This window comes from Sphaerodactylus townsendi, linkage group LG09, assembly GCF_021028975.2.
Source record: "Sphaerodactylus townsendi isolate TG3544 linkage group LG09, MPM_Stown_v2.3, whole genome shotgun sequence".
NCBI lineage: Eukaryota > Metazoa > Chordata > Lepidosauria > Squamata > Sphaerodactylidae > Sphaerodactylus > Sphaerodactylus townsendi.
The window spans coordinates 50,050,127-50,075,218 of record NC_059433.1 but is presented as its reverse complement, the minus strand read 5'-3'; the positions used below and the strand labels follow the sequence as shown (position 1 = coordinate 50,075,218).

General features: G+C 38.5%; 1 protein-coding gene across 2 annotated transcripts in view; it reads left to right on the top strand.

The window, feature by feature from the left end:
- LOC125439050 (desmocollin-1-like) overlaps positions 1–21,391 on the top strand; it is a 35,227-nt gene extending 13,836 nt beyond the window's left edge. Inside the window, exons 5-17 of one of the 2 annotated variants that reach the window (XM_048507919.1) lie at positions 970–1,125; positions 1,947–2,091; positions 5,605–5,780; positions 6,149–6,283; positions 6,812–6,997; positions 10,909–11,168; positions 11,905–12,044; positions 14,009–14,218; positions 14,310–14,570; positions 17,398–17,522; positions 19,419–19,697; positions 20,524–20,569; positions 20,654–20,792. In XM_048507919.1, the coding sequence (XP_048363876.1) occupies positions 970–1,125; positions 1,947–2,091; positions 5,605–5,780; positions 6,149–6,283; positions 6,812–6,997; positions 10,909–11,168; positions 11,905–12,044; positions 14,009–14,218; positions 14,310–14,570; positions 17,398–17,522; positions 19,419–19,697; positions 20,524–20,559 (2,109 nt within the window). In that variant the 3' untranslated portion in view covers positions 20,560–20,569; positions 20,654–20,792. Of the gene's footprint in view, positions 1–969; positions 1,126–1,946; positions 2,092–5,604; positions 5,781–6,148; positions 6,284–6,811; positions 6,998–10,908; positions 11,169–11,904; positions 12,045–14,008; positions 14,219–14,309; positions 14,571–17,397; positions 17,523–19,418; positions 19,698–20,523; positions 20,570–20,653 lie in introns of both variants that reach the window. The other variant, XM_048507918.1, reaches the window with a different exon arrangement.
- Positions 21,392–25,092: the final 3,701 nt, after the last annotated feature.

The window sequence follows — 25,092 nt, the reverse complement described above, 5'->3', positions numbered from 1 at the left end:
TTCTGAGCCTTTGGGGAGGGTGGCTTTACTTTGTGTTTTGCTTCTAAATACATATGGAGTACAAATATAGAACCCCTTTCCTGGGAGTTAACTCCAATAGACTTTAGGATTCTAAGTGGACCTGCTTAGATTAGCAATAATAGTCTGCTACCATTTTGTAATATTTTTACTGAAATTTAAATAATATTATACCAGAAATATCTATTCAACAAATTATATCATATTACAGTAACATCTTATCAATATTTATATTGGAAATAAGCAGAATAAAGGAGCCTTCTGTGCAATATATTGTCTGTCATAACCAGCCTAAATCTGATCTCTTAAACACAATTTATATACATGCCAACACGTAACATTTTCATCTGGCTTGATTCTATTCCAAAATAGGAAAAATATTACTAATTCTGGACAAATAAACATTGTGAATCTTTTGTGCCAGAGGTGTTTATATTTTATAATCTTTTTGTGTGGTTGCTAGGCCCGGCCCAGCAACCAGCAAGAGACCAGAGGGTCTGGGACATGGAGGACAATGGTTTGATGTTGCTTCTCGGGAAAACTAGGAAGTGATGTGAAGCCGCTCTAGGAATCACTGGAAATTCCAAGGTAAAATTATCGAGTTTCTGGTGATTCCTAGAGAAGACTGACATCACTTCTGAGGAAAAATAGGAGCTGGGTAGGAGACTGGATACCCTACATATCTGTTATCCTGGTGAACCAGTATCTGCTAAATGAAATGTACCAAATGAACATAAGCCCTCTTTGTTTTAGTAGAGCTTTTTTCCAAGGGTGGTCACAGACCAAATGATATATTCAGAATGTCTCTAATAAGGAAGTTTAAATACCTGAATATGTTCTATGAGATCTACAGGATTTAATCTAATTTTAGAAGCAAAAAAATGGGTAGACATCTATTTTCATTGATTTGGTAGTGATTTTCTTGTGTTTCATTTATCTTTCTTTTTATAGCTGTTTTCTGATACGGCCCAAAATTATAATATCACCTATTCGATAAGTGGTCCTGGTGTTGACCAGCCACCTCTGAATTATTTTTACATTGAGAGAGAAACAGGAAATCTCTTTGTTACAGGCCCCATAGATCGGGAAGAGTATCCAGAATTTAAGGTACCAACTGCGCAGATTTTTACAATTATAGATTGCAATTAAAAACTTTAAGGTTATGATTTCTGTTTACTGTTTATGTATGAAATGGGTATGTTTTAGACAAAGAATCAGTCATGTTTATTGCTGTTCATGTTCATTTTGGATAGTAGAAGAACAGAGACTTGGTGAAATGCTCATTCTGCTATGATAGCTCACTGGATAACTTGGTCCAGTCACTCTTTCCCAGTCTAAACTACCTCACTGGACTGTTGCAAGGATAAAATAGAGGATGGGAGAACAATGTTGTGGAGTGCTTTTAGGTTCCCCTTGAGGATAATATTGGTGGGGTGTTTTTTGCTATCAAGTCACACCTGCCTCCACGTCACGACCTTAGTATTTCTTGGAAGTCTTCCATTGTAATACTTGCCAGTTTCAACCCTGCTTAGCTTCTGAGATCTGAAAAGATCAGACTAAACTGGACTATCTGCATCAGGGCTAGAAGTGGGGCATAAATATAAAAATAAATAAATAAATATTTCCTGTTAACATCAGCCACTGATTCTTCTGATGTGGTGAACAAAACTTTTATTTAATGGATAATACTGATGCATATTTTGATACTGAAAAATATAAAGCCTGAGGCTTTTTGCTCAAAGATAAAAATGCAATTGTTAGCTTAACAAGCCTATATAAATCTTTCTACGTAAACTAGACAGTATAAAAGTACAACAGAGCTAAGAAACATGTTGCTTTCAATGACTTTCATTGTTCCAATAGCATTGCCTTACGGAAAGTAATTAGAACAGCCAGCAACAAAAAATACTTACTCTATTTTTTTACAGATAATTTGCTATGCAAGAACATTAGATGGCTATACCCCCGAGAGACCACTTGTACATGTAATACGTATAGAAGATGACAATGACAACCCCCCAGTTTTTAACCCAGCTGTCTGTACTTTCCAGGTTTACGAAAACAGCAGATCTGGTAAGAAGGTAGTTTTTCAGTTACTAAGAATATTAATCTTTATCGGTTGAGATGATTAAGCCAGTGTAGGATAACTTTATAGAATTTGTTGTGACTTTTAAAGTATTGCCTGCACTTGAAATGTAGCAAGTTAGAAAATTAAATCCTGAGTCATCAGGTGGGCTTATAAATATTAAAATAAGCATAAAGAATAAGGAGCTATCACTCCTTCATTAGTATATGCTTGTTGGACCTGTCATACCAGTTAGTTATCTCCTAATATTTAATCATGGCCAAATTGTCGAATGTGTTGTGAAGCCAAGGATGTCACTTCACATTTTAATGTGTTCATTTCATTGTGCCATTGGTTAACAAGGGCAGGATTGGTTGCTGCTTGCTTTATAGCATTGCAGCTGGCAAGGACAAACTCAGCAGCTGTAAAAATCCCTCATACTGGTTGCTTACTGTAACTGCAGTTTTTCTCCCATCAGGAACAGGAAGATGAGCAGACAGTAGCAGTATTTAACATCCAGTTTAATCAAGTGCCTTTCTACTCTTTTTTTGACCACCCCTTTCTTTTTTCATGGAGCACAATAAAGGAATGGTGGTTTGAAATTAGCTCTAGTCATCTGTGAATGCAAGTGTGCAGCTTCATGCGAGCTCGTTTCTCCTCTGAAAACTTGAATTTTAAACCATGGATTAATACAGGGTATACAACTAGCCATCAATGAAAGACAATCTAATTTTAGTTATGCTGTGTGCCTTTGTACAATATAGGAAACTGGAATTAGCAATCTGAAACCACCATTCCATTATTGCGTTGTGCATGAACAGCAAAGCAGAGAAGTCAAGTACACGTGCAGGACAGCTACAAACTGAGTTCTCACATGTTTTTATTTTTAAGTAGCAGAATTTAATATCTAAATATATCTAGGATACTTCTAATACCATTTTAAAAGTTAATTTCATTGTTTCACAGCAACGGTTAGTGGACTCAATCTTTTTTGGACAGGCTATACCTCTATACCTATACCTCTAATTAAACTATGATGAACATAATTTTTTACCAAAAAATTTCTAATTACAGTGCAGACTTTGCATATCGATCTTCTTGTATGAATATTTACCTCTGTCCCTATATTCCAGATTGTGGATATGTATACATTAATATCCCTTTGAAAGGATATATTAATTTTTTTACCAAAAACTTTCTAATTACAGTATATATTTTCCATATTGATCTTCTTGTATTAATGTTTATCTTTGTACCTGTGTTCCAAATTGTAAATATGCATGTATTAATATACCCTTTGGAATCTATTGTCTGTTTTGATATGAGGGATGAAATGGTTTTGGTCTGTAAAGTCTCAGTTATTACTAACATTTTCACTAAATTTGCATTGTCCTCTCAGGTTAAACTTTTTTAAAATAAACAAATATCCAGTTTCAGGTAGATGATATATGGTGAGGAGGACTTTACTCCCTACATGAAGCAAAAACTGATTGTGTGCTGAAGTGTGCAAGGGCTCCCTTGATACCCAAGAAAAAACATACAATGCTTTTAACTGGAATAAAATTGGCTGCAGCCCGTTTATCTGTATATAGTTGAAGAAGCTGGGCAAGCATCCAGACTGCCAGGCAGCAAGCACGCTGAACCCGGCACCATCCCCAGGCGGGCAGCAAGTGTGCTGAACCTGGCCACCATCTCTTTACCAGAATTGTGGAGAAAACATGGGACAGCAAGTTATAAGGTGTCACCTGGGTACTGGTCCAATAGGTGGCACCCCTTCTTGCCAGGGGTAGCGGGCTGCAAAACCTCCATGGCTTGCCATACCGAGCCCAACCCTACCCCTAGACCTCTTATGGAGGCCCCCAACTGAGTAAAGGTCTGGTGTTCAAGCTTCGCCTCCCCCAAATGGATGTGCTCTGATGCCCAAAAACTATACAGACTGCGACAAGGAAGAAACATGAACAACAACCAGTAAGATAGCAGTATGAACAATTAATACAAAGCTTATAACAGTTAACACAGGGGGAAGGTCCACTGTCCAATCACCTCTCAAAGACAAGGAGGTCCATTTGGCGTGGCCTTAAATAGGTGCCCCCCTTCCCACAGGCCACCCTGGTCACGTGATAGACCCCTGTCCTGTGACCAGGGTGCCTGCTGGCCTATCCTTTGGCCACCCCCACAGTTCAGCCACAAAGGCAGCCCCAGGTGAGTCTAGGGCTACTGCTTCTCATAGAAATTAATTTGAATACTTATGGAATCAAGGACTCCTTGTGTTGATTTAGACCAGGGGTAGGGAACCTGCGACTCGAGAGCCGCATTTGGCTCTTCTGCCCTTGCACTGTGGCTCCATGAGCCAAGCCGCCGGCCCCATCCTTGCCTGCCCTGCAAGCAGCAGGGCGGGCGCACCAACTGCCCACGGTTGGCTGAGCCGCACTGCGGGCTTCCCCTCTCGCCCACCCCGTTGGAGCAGGGCGGGCGCTTTCCCGGCAGCCGGCAAGGCCGAGCCGCCGACTTCATCCTTGCCCGCCCTGTAGGCAGAAGGGCGGGCGCATCCATGCGCTTCTCAGAATGAGCAAAGTAAAAGGTTAAAAAAACCTTATATATATATATATATAGTGTTATCTTTATTTTAAATGTCAAAAATTATTTGCGGCTCCAAGTGTTTTCTTTTCCCATGGAAAATGGTTCCAAATGGCTCTTTGAGTGTTAAAGGTTCCCTACCCCTGATTTAGACAAGCATTACACAGTGATTATCAAAAGGCATGTGCCACATACAACTGTTGCAAGACAACTGAAATAGTGGTACATGTGCTTTAAATAAATATTTATTGCTCTTCTGTAGTGTATTTTTGTATCATAAGATTTTGCTCCCTTAAACATTCAAAAGTGAGGCAAGTGTCTCTGAAACAGTTTCTAGGTATTCGTCACCATAGACATCAAAATACAAGTCTTATTATCAAACTAGATTATCTGCTTCTGTGATTAGAAATCAAAACCTTTCATTAGCTTTTGCAATTTTCTTTATTAGGATTGACACATCTAAGTTGTGAAATCCATTGGATGGATGGATGGATGGATGGATGGATGGATGGATGGATGGATGGATGGATGGATGGATGGATGGATGGATGGATGGATGGATGGAGGATGGATGGATGGATGGATGGATGGATGGATGGATGGATGGATGGATGGATGGATGGATGGATGGATAGATGGATAGATAGATAGATAGATAGATAGATAGATAGATAGATAGATAGATAGATAGATAGATAGGGCTTATTTTGAAACTCAGTACCAATCTCACTGAAATGAAAATCAGCAATACCTGGTAAGTTGTGACCATGGCTTTCATTAAAACATTGTTAGTTAACAGTGTTTACTTTTTCCTTTCTGTGAGCGCGAGTACACATTTTTATGTGCAAGGGTTTTGAGTTTTTTGGCTAGATCTTAAATCCTACTTTGAGAAATATTCTCTACTACAACATTTAAATTGTAACCTTAATAATTTGTATGTGCAGGTACTGTAATTGGAGAAATGACTGCAACAGACGGAGATGAGATTGGTACACTGCATACTAAACTGAAATACAGAATTATAAACCAGAATCCCGTGTCTTCTAAATTCCCTACAATGTTTAATATCGATCCAGATTCAGGTGTTATCACTTTGGCATCCCCAGGCCTGGATAGAGAGGTAATTTTTAATGGAAGGCCAGTATATTTATTATTATTGGTGTAATATCTACTGGTGCATTGGAATGTTGGATGTGTGAGTGGATGAGATATGGATTTCGGAGCCACAGTCATTAAGTAAGTAGTGGACAGCAATGCTGGTCTGGTTGGTATTATACAAAGATTATAATGAGGGAGAGCTAGCTACTACATGAACAAGTGTCAGATTTTAAATTTAAGGCTTGCAAAATCTTTGAATATAATGCCAGTGCAATAGCACGTACAGTGTAATGCAATTAAATAATTAAATTACAGTCTATAGAATATCTGTGAAACTAAGAATGCATATCTTAAGCATATTTGTGTACTGTTCGTTATATTATTTTCCAGGATGTGGAACAATATGTATTATTAATAGAAGCAAGAGATATGGCAGGTCAGCCCTTTGGTTTGTGCACTACTGGGACAGCTGTGATTGAGCTTCAAGACCGAAATGACCATGCACCCATGTGTGATAAGAGTTTGGTATGTCTATAGCATTCAAATTTATTATAACACCTTTAAAGTCTTTTTCCTGTTCCTTGATATATTACAATATTGTGTTTTGTACCACTATCATACACCTGCTGATGTTAGTTGTGATATGAAAAAAGTGCCAGTCCTCTTACTCTTCCCTCCACTGTTACTTTTACCTTCTGGTGCATAGACAACCATTTTTGTGGTAGCAGTTCCGATATTAACCTAATGATTGAATTTCTGATATGCAGTAAAAAAAATAATCTAAAAGACAGCATCCACCTAAATGACATTATGTGGACTAAGCATGCTTAAACAGTATGTGTGGGGATGGAGTTGGAAGAGGGAGGCAAATGCAAAGTCAGCATGCTCAGCTTCATTTGTAATATTCTGGATGAAGACATTTGAGTTATGTGCCCTTCCTCATTGATGTCCAACAAATAGAACTAGTATTATTTTATGATTTCAAGAGCTTCAAACTCTGTTTGTATTTGAAGTATGTACTCTAAATTAATTGAAGGTCTTTTTTTATTATAGTATGAAGTGTTTATTCCTGAAAACACAGTTGGTGCAAAAGTAATAGAGATTGGTGCCGTAGACAGAGATCTGCCAGAAACATCAGCCTGGCATGCTACCTTCAAGATTATAAAGGGAAATGAAGATGGTGCATTCAGCATTGAGACAAATCCACGTTCAAATATTGGAACTTTATGTGTTGATAAGGTAACTGACAACAAGGAACTATAAAACGTAATAGGTTATATTTGTAGAAGTCTTTTAGATTTTAATGGATTTTAGCCCTAACTGGTAAAAATTAACACATCTTATCCTTTCTGACAGAAGTAATCTCTGGAAATTAGATAAGTCTTAATGTCTCCCAATTTTAACTTTTATGAATAGTCATTGTCTACTTTCATTTAAAGCAGAGGTAGTTTTATTTTCTGTATGTTTTTCAAACTTGATAAAATGATTCCTCAGCTTTCTGGGAATGAAATCTAGATGATTGGGGAAGGCAGTAGCAATAGCTAACCACCCCGTAAACAAAGTTTGCCTAGTAAATGTTGTGATGTGACATCACCCCCTGGGTGCTTGCACCTAGTGCTTGCACAGACCTTTACTTTTATGTTTTAAACATATGTATGTATATTTGGGAAGAAGACAAAACTGCATATTACTGTTCCAGTTTTGTATCATGCCAAAGCATACTTTATTGTACCATGCCAAAGAATATTTTACTATAGAAATCACTAGTTAAAACTTTGTGCAATATAATTCTCAACTGTACCCCTTATCTGCAGATACAGAGCCCCTCGGGGATGGGGCGGTCTACAAATTCAATAAATAAATAAATAAATAAATAAATACATAAATACATTCATAAAGGGCACTCTTACCCCAACGCTTGCTGGCCTGGTTGGGAATGAAGCATCTGCTAGGAGTGAGCACAGTATTTGTTCAGTAAATTCTTGCTTTGATAAAAAAAAAAAAGCTGATACCCATCACCTTTGTTTGGCTTTACCAGTTTTGGCTTTACCACTTTGTTTGGCTTTACCAGTTTTTTTCCCAAGTGGACTTGAAAATCCATGGTGGAGAGAATTGGTAAATTTGGGTTTGGTTTTTAAAATCCAGAATTTTTCCGCAAAGCAGAAAAGCTAATAACAATCAACTTTATTGACAGGAACAATTGAATGCTGAGCTTGGTGGCACTGAGCTCAGAATTCAGTTCTATTCTTCCCTTGCTGCTTCCCAAGTCCATGAGGACTTGAGAAGTGAGGGAGGATGCACTTGAACTCTTCCCCCGCCCCCCTGGCCAGTATTTCCCAAGTGGTCCTCTCTGATGGTGTTTCTCAAGTACAAGTCGGATGGAGAAGGAGCACTGGAACTGAATGCTGGAGTCCTAGTTCATTTGTTTATTTGTTCTACTTAATATACCGCCCACCCCCAAAGGGCTCTGGGCGGTGTACAATAACAGTTATAGTGCTCCTTCCTCCTTTGCCCTTCCCCTATTTCCCATGTCAGCATGAACTTGGAAAACCACAGCAAGGGAGGCAGCTGCTCCAAGAGCTGAAAAAGTTGAATACTATTTGGCTTTGTCGACATCAGGATTATTCCGCTCTGCCAAATAGTCTAGTTTTTTCAGTAAAAAGAAAACCGCCAAAAAGCCAGTTCACCTTTTTTGGTGATTCAGTTTTGCGGAATGGCCATGTCTATGCCCTTCTAACTCCTGCTCGTACCACCCAGCCCAGGGTGCACAACTGGTGCACATCTGTAGTGACAGAGCCCAGGAGCCAATCCAGGCCTGGGTGTGGTGACCTCAGAACCTGGGAGCTGTTCTGGGCCTGTCCGCAATGAAAACAGACAACTGCAGCTGGGCTGGAAAGTGAAGGAGGGTGATGGGATCCTCCCCTCCCCACAAGTTTCAGGGCCCTGCTTGTTTTATATTCTAACAGTGAAGTCAGCCAAATCTTTGGATATTTAAATCCAGTGACAGGAACTGTGAAGGGGTGAAACAGATTTTTATACAAACTTGAACAATGTCCCAGATATTCAGAAAAATGTGAAACCTAAAAAAAATACACTGGGGGCTTTAAAAAGCCAAAAATGATAAAAGGAACACCTGTAGCTTTAACCAAAGGATTTCCTCAGTGGCTGTTGCTAAACAACCACAGCATTCCAAGTTTCTGTCAGTAAAACATGGGGAATGGGACAGAACCCTTTCCAGACCTATTTTGGCCTTTTAGAAAGGGTACCTTCAAGCCAGAACTGATTCCTGGACATGTTGTGGTAGAATCTGAGGAGACCAGAGTTTGGGGAGGGGAGAGTCCTCGTAGAGTCCAGTTCTCCAAAGCATTTTATTCAGGGAGACAGATCTGGGTTGTCTGCAGTTCAGAGGAGCAGCAGTGACATAGTGGTTAAGAGCAGGTGCATTCTAATCTGGAGGAACCGGGTTTGATTCCCCGCTCTACCGCTTGAGCTGTGGAGGCTTATCTGGGGAATTCAGATTAGCCTGTGCAATCCCACGCACATCAGCTGGGTGGCCTTGGGTTAGTCACAGTTTTTCGGAGCTCTCTCAGCCCCACCCACCTCACAGGGTGTTTGTTGTGAGAAGGGAAGGGAAAGGAGATTGTAAGCCCCTTTGAGTCTCCTACAGGAGAGAAAGGGGGGACATAAATCCAAACTCTTCTTCTTGTAATTCTGAAAGATCTCTAGGACCCACTTGGGGATTGGTAACCTTAGGCCTGGAAGCAATTTTTTGGTCACTTGATACCACCTGACTTCCATGACTAAATTAGCTGCTGGCTGCTATTCAGCAGCACCCACCTTGTGAATGCCAGAGCGGTGTAGCAGTCAGAGAATCAGAGCAGAGTCTGGGAGACCCAGGTTTGAACCCCCATTTTGCTGTGGAAGCTCACTGGGTGATTTCAGACCATACTTTCAGCTTAACCTACCTCATAGGGTTATTGCATGGATAAAAAGAGATGAGAACAATGTAAGCTGCTTTGGTTCCTGTGGAGAAAGGTGGGGAATAATGAAGTAAATAAATACTAAATATAGCTGAAGATGGGGATCAGATTAAAGATAAATTGATAATAGTTGAGAAGGAGAGAATGATGCAAGGAAAGGGGAGAGGGTTGCTGGAAGAAGAGGAAGGAGTAGAGGAAGCATCGTGGGGGATGAAATACAGGGGGAAGTGAGGTGCCATCCCACAGGTCCTTGTGGGTTCTCTGTGATGCAAGTGGGCTGCTGGCACCACACAACTGGGCCATGGTTTTCCTAGGTAGAAGTACCAAGGGGAAAGATCTGAAGAGGCGTTGGGTGGGAAAGAGATAGTGCTGCCAACTCCATAGTAATAAATACTTGGAGATTTGAAGGGTAGGTCTTGGGGAGGGGAGGGTTTGAGGATGAGAGAGACTCAGAGGGGTACAATGGTATACCTCTCACCCTCCAAAGCAGCCATATCCTCCAGGGGAACAAGAGTTGTTAATCTCCAGATTAATCTCTAGAATTACAACTGTCCCCCAAAAGATAGAGACAAAATGGCTGCTTGTACATCTCCACCATATACAATTGCTTTTTCAACTGCTTTAAGGCTGAAAATGGCCGATCATCTTCAGCAAACTTAATCAGCCTGGCTTCAGGTGAAGTTGTCTCTCTTCCATTCTCAGGTGCAGTTCTTTGAGCTGCCATATCCTGTTCAGTAATGGTTGAGCCTGTCTTTTCTTTTGTGTAGTGTGGAAAGATAGACAAACTCTTTCCTTCCTTAAGGCTACCTTGTTAAAAAATGAACTAAGTAAAATAGATAATAGTTTTTTTATGGCAAGTGAAAACATGCAATACCAGATAGCTCCCCCCACAAAAAAGGGGAGGGGAATGAAAGGCAAGAGGTGGACTTCTGGCTCATGAGATGGAGAGCCCATACAAATTCTTGTGTTCTTGGCAGGACCAGTCTGAAAGTAAAGGGGCACTCTGAAAGAAAGTGAGGGGACACTTCTTCCATAAACTTTGTCAGTGGAATATGAGATTTCTTTATTATGTTTTTGTGCTTTATTATGTTTTTTCTATCAGTTTGAGAATTGCAATTAATTTTTTTCCAGGTGATAGTGCTTGACCTATTTACATACTTTCCCCCCCAGGGCCTGGATTATGAAAAAACCAAGGAGAGAAGATTGGAAATTTCTGTAACTAATGACGAGCCTTATGTACTACCACCAAATTCAAGAACCGTTTCTCAAGGTTCTTGTGTTGTTGTTGTCAAAGTACGAGATATAGATGAAGGACCAGTATTTGACCCATGTGTATATATTCTAAATATTAAGGAATGTTTACCAGGTGGAACTATGGTTGGCCATTACCTAGCAAAGGACCCAGAGACCAGAAATAGTGAAGACATTAGGTAATTTATTTTATTGCCAACTTTGCTTCATAGTGTTGAAATTCAGGTTCTACATATAGAGAGAAAAAGCATACTTTATGGATATGGTTAATTGCTTGTGTGACACAAGTAACTTGTTATTGTATTATTTTACTAGTTCATAGCATGGAGGGAAGGTGGCATGATATAGTGTGATCTCATCAGATCTTGGAAGCTAAGCTTGGAAGGGAGACCACCCACTCTACAGAGGAAAGCAATGGCAAACCACCCCTCTGCTTCTCACTTGCCTTGAAGCCTCTTGCTGGGGTCACCATAAGTCATCTGTGACTTCATGGCACTTTGCACTCATCCCCACACTCCTGGTAGCATATGTATGTTTCTAGTAGAGTTTCTGTATGGATTCCATGAAGATTTGATGGCCTTTCTTTCCTTGTCAGAGAGCTGCAAAAAATGCTGGTTTCTGAAGATGGGTGGAGAAAGAAGTCAGTTGGATGGGACATCCTTACATATCTTGAGAGATTTATATGAATACAACTGAGTTTAAAGGAACTGCTATAGTTCTGAGTTAACAGAAGATGCCTCCCCCATATCTGAGTACTGCAAATCCTTCTGAGAAGCAATTGTAAATCCTTCTGAGAAGCAATTGTTGCATAATGCTTTAGAGATGTTTGCGTCAACCTAATTCCCAAGACTAGGCTTGCAAACATTTAAGGTGGTTTATTTATATCCAACAGCTACCTACATTTAATCCTAACAGGTATGGAGTACTACAAGATCCATGTGGTTGGATCACCATGGATGAAAGAGGTGAAATCAGAACCACTAAGCTCTTAGACAGAGATGCCCCAAATATGCAAAATTACCAATGTAATGTAACAGTTTCTGCTACAGATCGGAGTGAGTACCAAATGCCTTAAGTAATAGAGTTATTTTTATAGTAGACTGCAGTAAACTGCCTCAAATTATTTGCTCTCTCTAATATTTGAGCTCTGATTTTCAGACCTACTGACTGCCCTTATTTTGTCAGTAAATTAAAGGTAGGGGCTTTTTAAAAATATAATTTCACATACCATACGATAACTGTTACACTTATTTAACTATTATCAGCTCAGATTGTTTCACTGGCATGAAGTATATTTTAAGAGTCTTACATAAAAATTAAGTTTTCTAAAGCAAAGATAATAGTTGTTTGTATGAAGAAAGGGGAGTGTGGAATGTCAGAAGATTATTCTGAAATTATGTATATGTAATCGTTAAAACAATATAAAAGGGGCCTTATTTCTATGCCCGAATTGGAATGCTGTGTCACTTTTAAGACCAACAAAGTTTTATTCTTGGTATAAACTTTCATTTGCATACACACTTCTTCAGATATCTGAAGAAGAATGCATGCACACAAAAAGCTTACACCAAGAATAAAACTTTGCTGGTCTTAAAGGTGTCATTGGACTCCAACTTTTTTCTGCTGCTTCAGACCAACATGGCTACCCACCTGAATCTAATTGGAATGCTATGTTATTTTTTTTAATCTTCAGTTTTCAATTTTTGTTGCTTTTATAGTTTTTATAGTTATAATATACATAATATTATTTTTGAGACAAATACCAGTTGTGGCCTGTCTTCAGCTTCTTCCCACCATGTTTTGAAACAAGCCTTGCTTGCTATTGCACTTTTATTTATTATTAAGTTTATTTAGCCAGACTTTCATGCTGCGACTTGAGGCAGATTCCAAAATACAGGTCATTAAGTCAGCATGAGACCTAATGCATTTGGACTAGGATTACAGAATTGGAAAACAAAGGAAACAAACAAAAAAAACCCCTACTGTAAAGCATGACACACCACAATACAGACAGTGGTTTGCAAGGAGTAAGATCAATTTTGGCTCTTGCAACATTGTGCAAACTTCAAAAGCTGTAACATGGTGAAGTAGTTTTAACATGGAAATGCCTTTCATGCAGAAATGTTGTTTGTATGAAATGGCACTCAGTACCTTTCAAGCTATTCTATTTCAAGAGGTTTTTATTATGCAAGGACATACAGGTTTAGGAATTATACCAGAAATTATATTTATTAGCAAATAGAGCAAAGGGAGAGGGAAGCAGGAGAATAATCTGTAAGTGGCAAAGCTTTGCTAATTTCTATTGCACTGTGCAAACTTCCCCAGCTACCCCACGCTTCCATGCCTGGCACTGCTTCAAGTAATAGTGGAGGAAGATAAAGAAAAAACCTGATTGTGGTGGAGGTATAATGATGATGTCACTTCATGGGAAAACCCAGAAGCTACCTTGGGTAGCTTTAGGAATTTCCAGAAACTTTATATGCATCTATAATTCAGGCCAGGAGGGTCATATATGCATCTATTAAAATGATTCCACAGTTTATTTATTATAGATGCATATACAAGCCTCCTGGCTTGAATAAGAAATTCTAGTTTAAGAATTTATGTAAAAACCCTTGTTTCTGTGTGTATTATACAGTGTATAACACTGGAAGTATTTATATTAGAGTATATACTTCGTTTAACCTTTAATGTGACTTGTTTTTACTTTTAATTATAACTGTGCAATAAAATGTGCATTATATTTTTTGTAATTGTTTTTTCTGTTTTTGATGTGACCTAGGGAGTTATAACCTCTGGCAGTAGGTACAGGTATTCCTACTGGCCCAACTTTAGGTCCTGTTGTTTAATAAGTTATGCTTTATAGATGTTCTATCAAAGCAGTACTCACACAATTATATTCTTGTTAAAAGACAGAAAATACAAGATTGTTTGTTATAACTTGGGCAAGATGAAGGAAGTTTAAAAATTAGCATAGTGAAACAAAAAGGTTAATGTTAACATTGTTTTTACTTCCTAGGTGGCAAAACAGGTACTGGAGTAATAGTGGTTAATCTGGAAGATGAAAATGATAATTTCCCTGTAATTGTTCAACGAGAAAAAATAATGTGCAGAGACAGAAAACCAATTTGTCTTACTGCTGTGGATGCTGATCTACCTCCTAATACTGTTCCTTTCACTTTTGAAATAACCGATAGAAACTTGGAATGGAAACTGATAGGAAATGATGGTGCGTACTTCATCCTTAAAATCTTTCTGCTGCAGTAATATGTAATTGATGATCACGAAATAATTTTCTCCGCTTCATTTGCATTTTGCAGAGAAATCTGTATTCCTGGAACCAGTGAACCATATACCTTATGGGGTTTACGATATTCCTATTATGGTAACTGACAATGGTGGAAAGCAAGGTATTACTGTTGTAAGAGTTCTAGTGTGTGACTGTACTACCCCTAGTGATTGCATTGGCGCTCTGCCAGACCGAAACATCGAACCAGAAACAGGGATCTATCAGTCACCTAACGTCACCCTTGGACTTTGGGCCATACTCGCAATGATTTTGGGATCATTATTGCTGCTACGTAAGCACGTTTATACTTTTTTTATATGAAATGTAATGTTCTGTTAATGCTGTTGAAGTTTATACTGTGTAAAGTTAAGATGGTTTCTGGCATCCTAAGTCTTGAAAACACTTCAGTTGGTTTAGTTAAAACTTCTGTGTGATTACATATTGAATAGGTACACTAGCAAAATGACAATGCCTTCTTTTAAGGTCTGTGTAGATTCCAGCCTAAAAGTATATAGGGACACTGCACATATAAAAACAAGTGTCTGTATATATATATCACTAGCTGGATGAGGAGCTAAATGTACAATTAACAATGTAAGCCTGAGCAGAGTCGCACCTTTTGAAGTCCTCTGAATTAAGACAGTGAGCTTAGAACTGTGGTAACTCTGGGATTTTACTGTAAGTGCAGTTTTTCCTTTCAATTGGCCATGTTTGCATCAATGAAGTCTGTATTGTCAGCTGCATTTAAACAAATTTAAACAAACTAGTAGACAGCCATCTTGAAGTTCCAGCTTTTCAGACTGATGTAGAACATGTGTAAAAGTTGGTTTGGGAAATCAGCATCTCTATAGTGAATGTTTCACTCTTCTGCTCATATTGTAAAGCAGAGCTTGGTGAGTGCGTTGAGGCCATTATGCAGTGAGTTTCCTACTCCATGACCAATGTTAGCTACGAGACCACGACCACACAGCCCTAAAAACCCACCACAACCAATGTTAGCTATGTTTGCTAGTGGATGCAAACATGATGGACTCAATCCATTTTGTTTTGTGCTAAGTAATGATATACAATGTACAATTAACAGCAGAAATTCCCACCCTGAGGGAATATGGAGATCCCAGTCCCTATCTGAAATATGGGTTTGTGTCATAGTCTGAAAACTGTGATAATGGAGAGCTGTCTTTTTCAGTGGCTGCCCCACAATTAAAAACAACCTCACCAGGGAGGTGTGCATGGCTTCTTCACATTCAATCTTTGCCAGGCAACTGTCATTAAGTTTTTTTTATTAATTGGCAGAATTAATTGAAATTTTGAGCTGCTGTCTTTTGTGTGTTTTATAATTTTTGTTGTATTTATATTGCCCTGGAGTATGCAAGGTGGCTAATAAATATCCCCAATAAAATGAGTAATTGTAGAAAATGTGCAATTAACATCAGAGATGTCATGCCATCAATAGATCTGATTTTCAGTGAGGCTTGATCTGTGGATACCTAATTGCAGAGACTGGAGCCATGAACAGACAAGATAAATCTTTATACAAACCTGAGAGAGAAAAAAAATCTGAATTCCTCAGAAAAATCTGAAGAAAAATCTGAATTCTTAAAAAAAGGCACTGAGTTAAAAAACAGAAAATAATAGATGTAGTACCTATAGTCTTAAGAAATAAATGTCTTCTCAGAGGCCACATAGAGAGTTTGCTAAGGAGTCACAAGTATTGTTTTCAAGCACTAGCTTTTCTGTCAGTCAGTAAAAGGAAAGAGGGGGCAGGACCCTCTCTAGGACTGTTTTGGCTTTTGAGAGAAGATGTATCAAAGCCAGGGCCAGCAGCATCCTCTGGGCAACTTGCTTCCAGGTGACTCTCCTTTCCTTTCCTATTTTCTTCAGCTAGAGTTGATTTAGTTAGACTTACCAATTTTTATTCCCTGTTTGCTAAGAAGTCACAAGTATTGGAACAAAGAAAGAAATGGCTCTAAATTTTTGTATATTTTGTAAGTTTTTTATTACCAGTTCATTCAATCTCATTGGTTTACTGTATTATATATTGATTATTGATTGTGAGTAGTATATACTGGTTATATGAGCTATATATTGATTGTGTGTAAGCGATCCTGAGCACAGCTTTTGGCTGCAGTAGGGTGGGATATAAAACCAAAAAAAGTAAAGAAGTCTTAGACTCCTACATTCAGTAGTTTTCAGCCGCCTTTTCTTCTTGGAGAGAAACTGGGTGAATGCATTGAAGCCTACTAAACATGATATTAAGGCAATAAAGTACATCTTGACTGTGCAGGTTAGTGGTCAAGACAGTCTTTTTTGAGTGAAGTATCAAAATGGGACACTGAAATAGAGTAATAAAGATGCCTTTGCAGGCTTTTTGCCTTGGATTTCTCCCCCCCCCCCCCCCGCTACTCAGTGAGGTGAGTTCTTCTGCCTTTCCTTTTAATAAAATCTTGCCTTGCAGAGCAGCAGAGACAGGAATCTTTGCCTTGGCTTCCCCCAGGGCTACATAGCAAGGAGAGTGCTGTTGCTTTTTAAAAAAACTTGCCTTGCAAAGCAATAGTGATGGGGCTCTTTGCCTGCTTCCCCCCACCCCACCGACCCCAGGGCTACACAGTGAGGAGAGTGCTGTTGTAAAAAAACATCTTGCCTTGCAAAGCCGCAGTGATGGGGCTCTTTGCTTTTGCTCCCCCAACCCTGAGCTATACACCAAGGAGAATACAGCTGCTTTTCCTTTATCCTGATATCTGGTCTAGGAATCCCTGTGCCACCCCAAAATTATGCCCCCTCATTTCCACAGCCCCCAGGGGGGCAGTACTATTCACTTTGGGAATTGCTAGATTAAAACATTAAGATCATGGATGAAAGCTAGGGTATGAATGCATATTATGTGGTGACAGAACAAATTCTCTTTTCTCAGGAATTTGATTTGCTCTATCTCACACATGCCATTTATTTATTTAAAACATTCATATGCTACCAGAGGCCTGTACTGGCAGATCACAACATATAAAATCAGAATATAGAAGTGTGTTCCACTGATGCCAGTGGAGTTTACTTTCAAATAAACAAGTTTACTATTAGACACATTTGTTGCTTCATGTCTGAATTTCACCTTCTTGCAGTGATTCTGATAACACTTTGTGGATGCTGTGGTGCTGCACCTGTGAGCAGCAAACATGTGTGTGATGACTTAGCTAACCAGAACTTGATCATATCAAACACTGAAGCTCCTGGAGAAGAAGTAATGGTAGGTTATTTGGACAATTTATTATTTCTGAATCACTTGCAAATACTAAGTATTGCACACACCTTAATCAATGGGTTCTGCTTAAGAGTTTTGGACACCCATTGGGAGGGGAATGGAGAGTCAAGGTGGAGGAGGGAATTAGTTTGAAAAAATGAAAAGGTGAGCACTCGATGACTGCTGAAGAACAGATGAGGGGGAAGTTAGTCCAGGCCAATTGACTGCAGTGACCAAGAATAGCAAGAGAGAAAAAGGGCAGTAAGTAAACAGAAGGTGTAATTAAGATTCTGTGGGAACATAGTGGGAGAGTGGAGTGACAAAGTACCTGAAGCAGTCAACCTCTAATCTGGTCGGAAAACTCTGACTTAGCTCCCACTGGACCATTCATATTTAAAACACAGGTGTAATTTGCCACTAATAACATAAGGTGATCTACTTCAAATGTGAATGAGAAAATAAATGGAGTGATAGGAAGTAGAATTGGTGGATTTCCTAATTCGCTTCATCCCAGTGCTTTTGAAAATTATCTGTATGTCTTGGACATGAGTGTGTGTGTCAAGCCTTCCTCTTTACCCAGGCCTTCAATGAGTGACCTCCAGGGTCTCCCATCTTGATGCCAGCTGAAGGGTGGCGTGGGGATTTTTAATGGATTGTTTTTAAAGGATGTTTTTATGGTGGTTTTCAGCGTTTTATGTTTTTAAGATTGTATGGTTTTAGCGGGGCTTTTAACCCTATTATGTAAGCTGCCCTGGGACTTCAGTGTAGGGCAGGGTATAAATGAAATAAATACATAAATAAATAAAATAAGCTATATACTTTTTTTGTAACTGCACTGACAGTTTTGTTGCCTTACACTAGAGGTTGATCTTTTGGCACGCAGGCATCTTTGGGATTCTGACACAAAATGGCTGCCACAAGAGATAGAGTCAATTACAAAATATCAAGGATGACTTTTATAGCACGTCTTCAACATTTTGAACTAAAGTCTATTTAACTATCTGTCCTTTAAAATTGCTTAAAATATTTGAAAATATTGTTTAAAATGTTGTTTAACAATAATTTATTGCATATACATAGTTTATCTTCAGCTGCGGAGCCCTGGCTTGTGAGGGAGTGCTCATTAGGACAAGCCTGGCAGCAGCTACTGAGTGAAACCACCCAACCTGCATGACTCACTGAGGAGTGGCTGCTTGCTGCTGCTGAACAGTAGCAGTCCCACAAAAATCAGTCTTGTGTAGTCATTAGAATTTCATGTTAGGATTTGGTGGATCCAAGTTCGAATCACCATCCTACTGGATGCTGGTTTCACATTTTCTGGATAATTAACTTCACAGGGCTGTTGTGAGAATAAAATAGAAAAGAGAAGAGTGATGTAAGCTGCTTTGTGTTGCCCTTGTGGAGTAAAGTTTCTAGGCTTTTCAGCTCCAAAGTTAAGAGGAAAGGTTCACGTTATAATAGATTGTTATGGCATTTTAACACCATAGCAGTGTAGCAGTTCCTAATCATTTAAATATAGTGATGTGACAGTGTGGGGAGGAATTGGGGGGCTGAGGCCAGGAAAGTGCAGGAAAAATTGCTGTGTAGATGCCTTGTTGCTACTGCAAATGTCTCTGTATTTGCAGAAGTTAAGAGTGCTACACAGGGAATTAGTGTGTGTGTTGAGTCACCCAGGGTCTGTTACTTGGAACTGAATAAAATCAGGAACTGGATTGGCTTCCACTGAAAAGTCTGTGTAAGTCAACCTGTATGAGCCAACTGGAATGTACAGAAGCAGAAGTTATACTCATGATTCCTTGATATTTATGGCATCCAAAGAAGCTTTTAAACTTGATCCAAACCATCTCTATCTCCTTCTCAAGCAGTTTAAAGTCTTTTTTCCCTGTTATTTTTTTCCATAAGGACCCAAACATACTTCCACTGAAAACAGGAAATGTTGTTACTTCTGATCAAGGGGCCGGCTTTGGAATGAAAGCTGGAGGACAGGAGTCTTTTGAAATGGTCAAAGGAGGAGGGCATCAGACCATGGATTCACTTGAAGGAGGAGGACTTCATACCTTACAGTCAGTCAAAGGACATCATACGTTGGAATCTGGAAGAGGATATGGACATCCCATGATGGATGCCTATAGATACTCCTATTCAGAATGGCAGAATTTCACACATCCTCGCCTAACTGAGGTAAGGATACTGATCTGTGTGTATTAAAGTTATTAATAACTTATATGCCCTTCATTAGTGTTAATATCACCTAACAACCATGGATTATGTATTTTGGGAATGTATTTAGGATCTACTGTGAATTCATTGGCTTTCAATGTTACCATTTTTTAAAAGTTGTTTAGTGTTTTGATTTAGTGTTTCGATTTAGAGAAAAGAGAAAATTTTGCTTTTCACGGCACGGTCGCCTGTGTGTGTGCGTGCATGCGTGTGTTAAATGCCATCACATCCTTCCAATTTATGGCAACCCTATAGTATCGTAACTTTTTAAAAAAAGAAATGCATCTGACAATGGGTTTTCTAGTTACATGGTTGTTTAGGCTTGTTGTTCCATTATTATTTTTTGTAATTTTCTTCCTCTTAGCTAACTTTTCTCATACTCTCCTAGTATTGCCTAGGACCATTGGTTGTGAATGGTCATGAATAGTTTTATTTCTATTTTATTTCAATTTATGACCATTTATCAATGTGCTTTCTGATTTTTATATTTGTCCTAACTGACTATGTTGTAACAGATTCCGAATGAAGGTTCTGTAACAGTTAGCAGAGACTGTTTAGGTTGTGCATCTTGAAAAATAGCACGTCATATGAATTGCACCTCAGGCCCTTAACCTGCCTATAACAATATAGAGTTATGATTTTTAATCTTCTTTATGATCTGATTTTTAAAATTGATGGAAATTATTTGCATTTTATTGTTACATATGTGATCAGTAGAAGTTTGATACTTTTGTTAAATTCTTAGAATTAAAGATATAGACCAATCATGTGCATTTTTTATATATAGGAACCCATTAGAGGACACACTCTGATTAAAAATTAAACATTGAAAGGTAAATCAACGAAATTATTTTTATGCCATATGTGTATGTTCATTTAACAAAACAAACAACATGTGTTTTTCCCACCCTATACAGAAGGTGTATCTGTGCGGACAGGATGAAGAACATAAGCATTCTGAAGATTATGTCCTTTCATATAACTATGAAGGAAGAGGATCACCTGCTGGCTCTGTAGGCTGCTGCACTGATCAGCAGGAAGAGGAGGCACTGGACTTTTTAGATCAGCTGGAACCCAAGTTTAGGACATTAGCAGAAACCTGTGTGAAGAGATAAGTTTGGTGATGACGGCAAAAATAATTGTCTTTCTCATGGGGATGACTGTTGTAAAATTTCAGTGGATTTTTCTGTCTTTTTTCATTTCTTGTGGGAACAGTTTGCAAAGATATCTTTGTTAGTATCATTGTTCCTCTACCTTAAACTTCAGTATGCTATCTAATTTGATCTACCTGCAACACTATCTAAACTTGGTTTACCTTTTAATGTGGAATTTGCTTTCAATGTCTTTGACTAAGTCACTGTTATAGGCAAACTGCTTTGTAAACAACATAGATTTTTTATATTTTCTCTGAAGATATTTGGGTGGTGGGAAGTCTTTTTTTGTCAGCTGATGTTTTCCTTTAGCTTTAGAGAATAAATACAATTTGCTATATGTTAAACTAGTTGTACATTTATAGATAGAAAAACCAAAGCCTTTATATTTTAAAATTAAATAATGGAATTAAAATGTTTGAGCAAAAATTCCTAAATTTGCAAATTGACTTGTGGGGGAGAGAGGAAAAATCCTTAATGTATAGATGGAGTGTGTCTAAACTTTTTTTAAAACAAACAAACAAACAAACACACAGCTGAATTTATGTTTAATATACTGGCCAGTATAGCCATTCCAGCATTAAGTATTGAACTAAAAAATGACATTATCATGGTATTGTGAACAATAGAAAAAATCAGTATTACATCCTAAATTAATTCCAGCTAAAACAGTGATTTTTTGGTCACAATATGAAGAAGTTTGGAAAATATAGTGTTATATTACCAAATTATATTAATTATATAGTAATTGCAGATATGACTTGGGCAAAATATTTAGCTTCAGTCACCACTTAGTTTGCATCCTCCATCTCAGGTAAAGTGGGAGCTTTGGTGAGAAAAGAGAATATGTAGTGATTTATGGTTTGCAATTTGCTGTCAGGGTTTTGTTCTGCAGCCCCACCCTAATCAATATACCTTCCTAACTGGTTAGGGAATGCAAGAAAAGGACCAACATGAGTGATGATAGAAAGTGATTATAATGAAAAAAGGGATGATGCACATAGCCTGTAGCTTTTTGGTGTTCCCTATTACACAGTCAAGGGAGATCCAGCGTGGTGTATTGGTTAAGAGCAGGTGGACTTTAATCTAGAGGACCAGACTTCATTCCCCACTCCTCCACATAAGCAGTACAGTCTTATCGGGTTTGCTTCTGCACATTTACACATTCCTGCTGGGTGACCTTGGGCTAATCATAGTTCTCTCAGCTCGACCTACCTTACAAGGTGTCTGTCATCGGGAAAGGAAGGGAAATGAGTTTGTAAGCCCCTTTGAGTCTCCTTACAGGAGAGAAAGAAGGGGTATAAATCCAACCTCTACTACTCTTCTGTGTAATAGGGCACCCCTAAGCAGATTTGTTCAGAAATAAGTCATGTTTTATTCGATTGTGCTTAATCCTAGGAAAGTGTCATAGGATTGCAGACTTACTGTGCAGTCCTAATCAGAATTTACCCTTCTAAATCAGTTGGAATCAATGGATTTAGAAGAGCGTTACCCTGTTTATAACAGTAGTGTTACAGAGCCATCTTAAGCAAATCCACTCAGAATTCTGCTCAGGTCTATTCAGTGGTGTTTACTCTCAGGAAAGTATTCTTAGAATTGCACTGTTAATGTCCTGAATCTGTACATGTACTGAATCTGCTTAAATCTAAATATTTTGGTATAGACCGCTTTGTGCACATTGAATTATGATACTTTACTAGTTTATCTAATTTTAGTCTTTGTCTTTCATACCTTATGCTTCTTTGTGTCTTAAGAATTCAGAGTTGACATCAAAATCACAGCTTTTAAATTCAGGACAATATTAAGGGTTGCCTTCTGCAGTCTTATGACTGGCATATAAAAGCCACTGGTTTGTCTACTTGACATATGCATTTTTTTCTTCCTCTCAATATAGACCAGTGTGTACTAAACAGGCATCACTTCAACGATATTGGCACTAGAACTGCCAGATCTCCCACTCTGGTGGGAGGTCTTCCACTGGTAGCTTTCCAACTGCTACAAGTGGGAGTAGGAAAAAATTAAAAATTAAAATTAAAAAAAACACAGTGCTGAATGCACTACAATGCTACTTCTGGGGAAAACATGTAAGTGATATCAGGTAGCTCTAGGAATTGCAGGAAGCTCTATGTTTTTGACAAATGTATTTTAGTCACAAAGGCTGATTCCGCATGGGCCAAAAACAGCAGTGTGAAAATGGTGTAAAAGGGTTCAAAATGGTGTAAAAGGGTTTACTCTGTTTTCACACCATTTTCACTCCTCTGTTTTTGGCCCATGCGGAATCAGCCTTAGATAGGATTTTTAGTGTGTATATATATTTTTTTTAATAAAAGTTTTTCCTTATTGTATGTTCTGCACTTGGGTATAAAGTCTTAAAATTACAAAGATAGGTTTAGCAAAATATTCATTTAATTATATTAGGCTTCTCTGATTACATGGTGTACATGTGGTGCCTTTTCACAAGCTGTTTTCTAGGTTCCTTGGAAACTTTCTCAGTGAAAAAGTGAATAAGGCTAGCTTGTCCATCCCTACCATCACTTTTATTGCAGTGTGCAGCTGACATGGTGCAGCCCAACTGGCCTGTCCAGAGTTCTTGCATTTAAATATGTGACACTGGAACATGCTCTGGAACTCCCTGCAAAGTGTGCCAGGGTTCTGTAGCATATAAGTTGACACAGAGGCTTTTTCTGCACAGCACAAATAAAACATCTTGCAGTTGTTCTTAAAAAAAACCCTTTTGGGTTGTTGTTTTTTTTGTATGCACAGCACAGACAAAAAAAGTGTTGCCAGAGAAAGCGGGATTTTTCCCTGCCTCCTCCCCTTTCACTAGCTGCCTGAAGCTTGTCAGTTGTTCCTGCCGTTTTGTGTGCTGCTGCAGAGATTCTGTCACGCTGGCCATGTGGTGAAGATTTCCCACAGAGGTTTCCTCTGCTAGCAGTTCATCTGCATGCAGTTTCACAGTAAAAAGTACATTTTGCCTGGTGATCCTTAGCATTTGTCATTTTTTTCTGTTCTTTTTAGGGAGCTGTGTGCGAAGCTATGACATCATGATATGAAAATCACTTGATGTCGTAGCTTTGCAGATACCTCCCTGAAATTAAAAAGAAAAAACAACATGTGCACAGGAGTGCCAGGCAAAAGGAACTGTATTCCTTTACTTTTTACTGTAAAATTGCACATGGACAAGGGGCTAGCAGAGGAAACCTCCATGGGAAGCCTTTACCAAATGGCCAGTGGGATGGAGAATCTCTGCAGCAGCACACAAAATGGTGGGCATGAGCAGTGAAAATGAAAGTAAGAGGGTTGGGCAGGAAAAATAATATATTTCCTGCCCACTTTGTTCACGCAGACCAAGCATGAAATGTCTTTAACCAGCATGGAGAAAAAAGATCGCTAGTTTAGCAATTTTTGAAAAACCCAGGTTGAGAAAAATAAAACAACATGAAAACATATTGGGAAAGAGCACTTTTCGCTTTTTATAATGTCCTCGACGTTATATTTATGCTGTGCAGAGAGGGCCAGAAAGAGTTTTGGTAAGTTTACATCTTTAAAGCATACACTTGGTAAGTGTACATCATTAAAACCACTGTGTCAGGCAGTTCTTTTGAATTGCTAACTTTAAAGAGATAATAGAAAATAATTTATGATTAAATTTTAATATGTAAAGTTTGAGAATTTTGTATTAAATATTTATAAAACTTTGCAAGATGCAATCATATCTGATGTACATTTTATCTTGTCAATAGAAACTGCTTTTAGTTAAATTGCCATCTGCTCTTTCAAACTAAATTCTTTTAAAGAACTGCTTAACTGTGTAAACGTCTTGTTTAATTTTGCATTTTGGAGATATTTTGTACAACAGTTAGCAATAAAGTGGTTTGAAAATAAAGGGATCTACTACTGAACTAGCTCATTTACTTATATTCTGTCTAATGTTTGCTGGAAAGTACGGTTGCAAGCATGGTTGGAACTTCAGTAGGGTTGTGGGCTGGGCCTATTCATTTTTCAGGCCTTCTTTCCTTTCTGCTCCTGTTGTTCAAATCAGTTGTTCAAATAATAGCCTCAGCAACTGTTTGACTGCTGCATCACAGGATATGCTGATTCAGCTGGTTCTTGGCTTTGTCGGTCTGAGATTCATGCATGGGCACTATGTGAGGGCAAGTTGTCAAAGTAGTGGGAATGATAAATAATTGCATCTTTAATGCAAA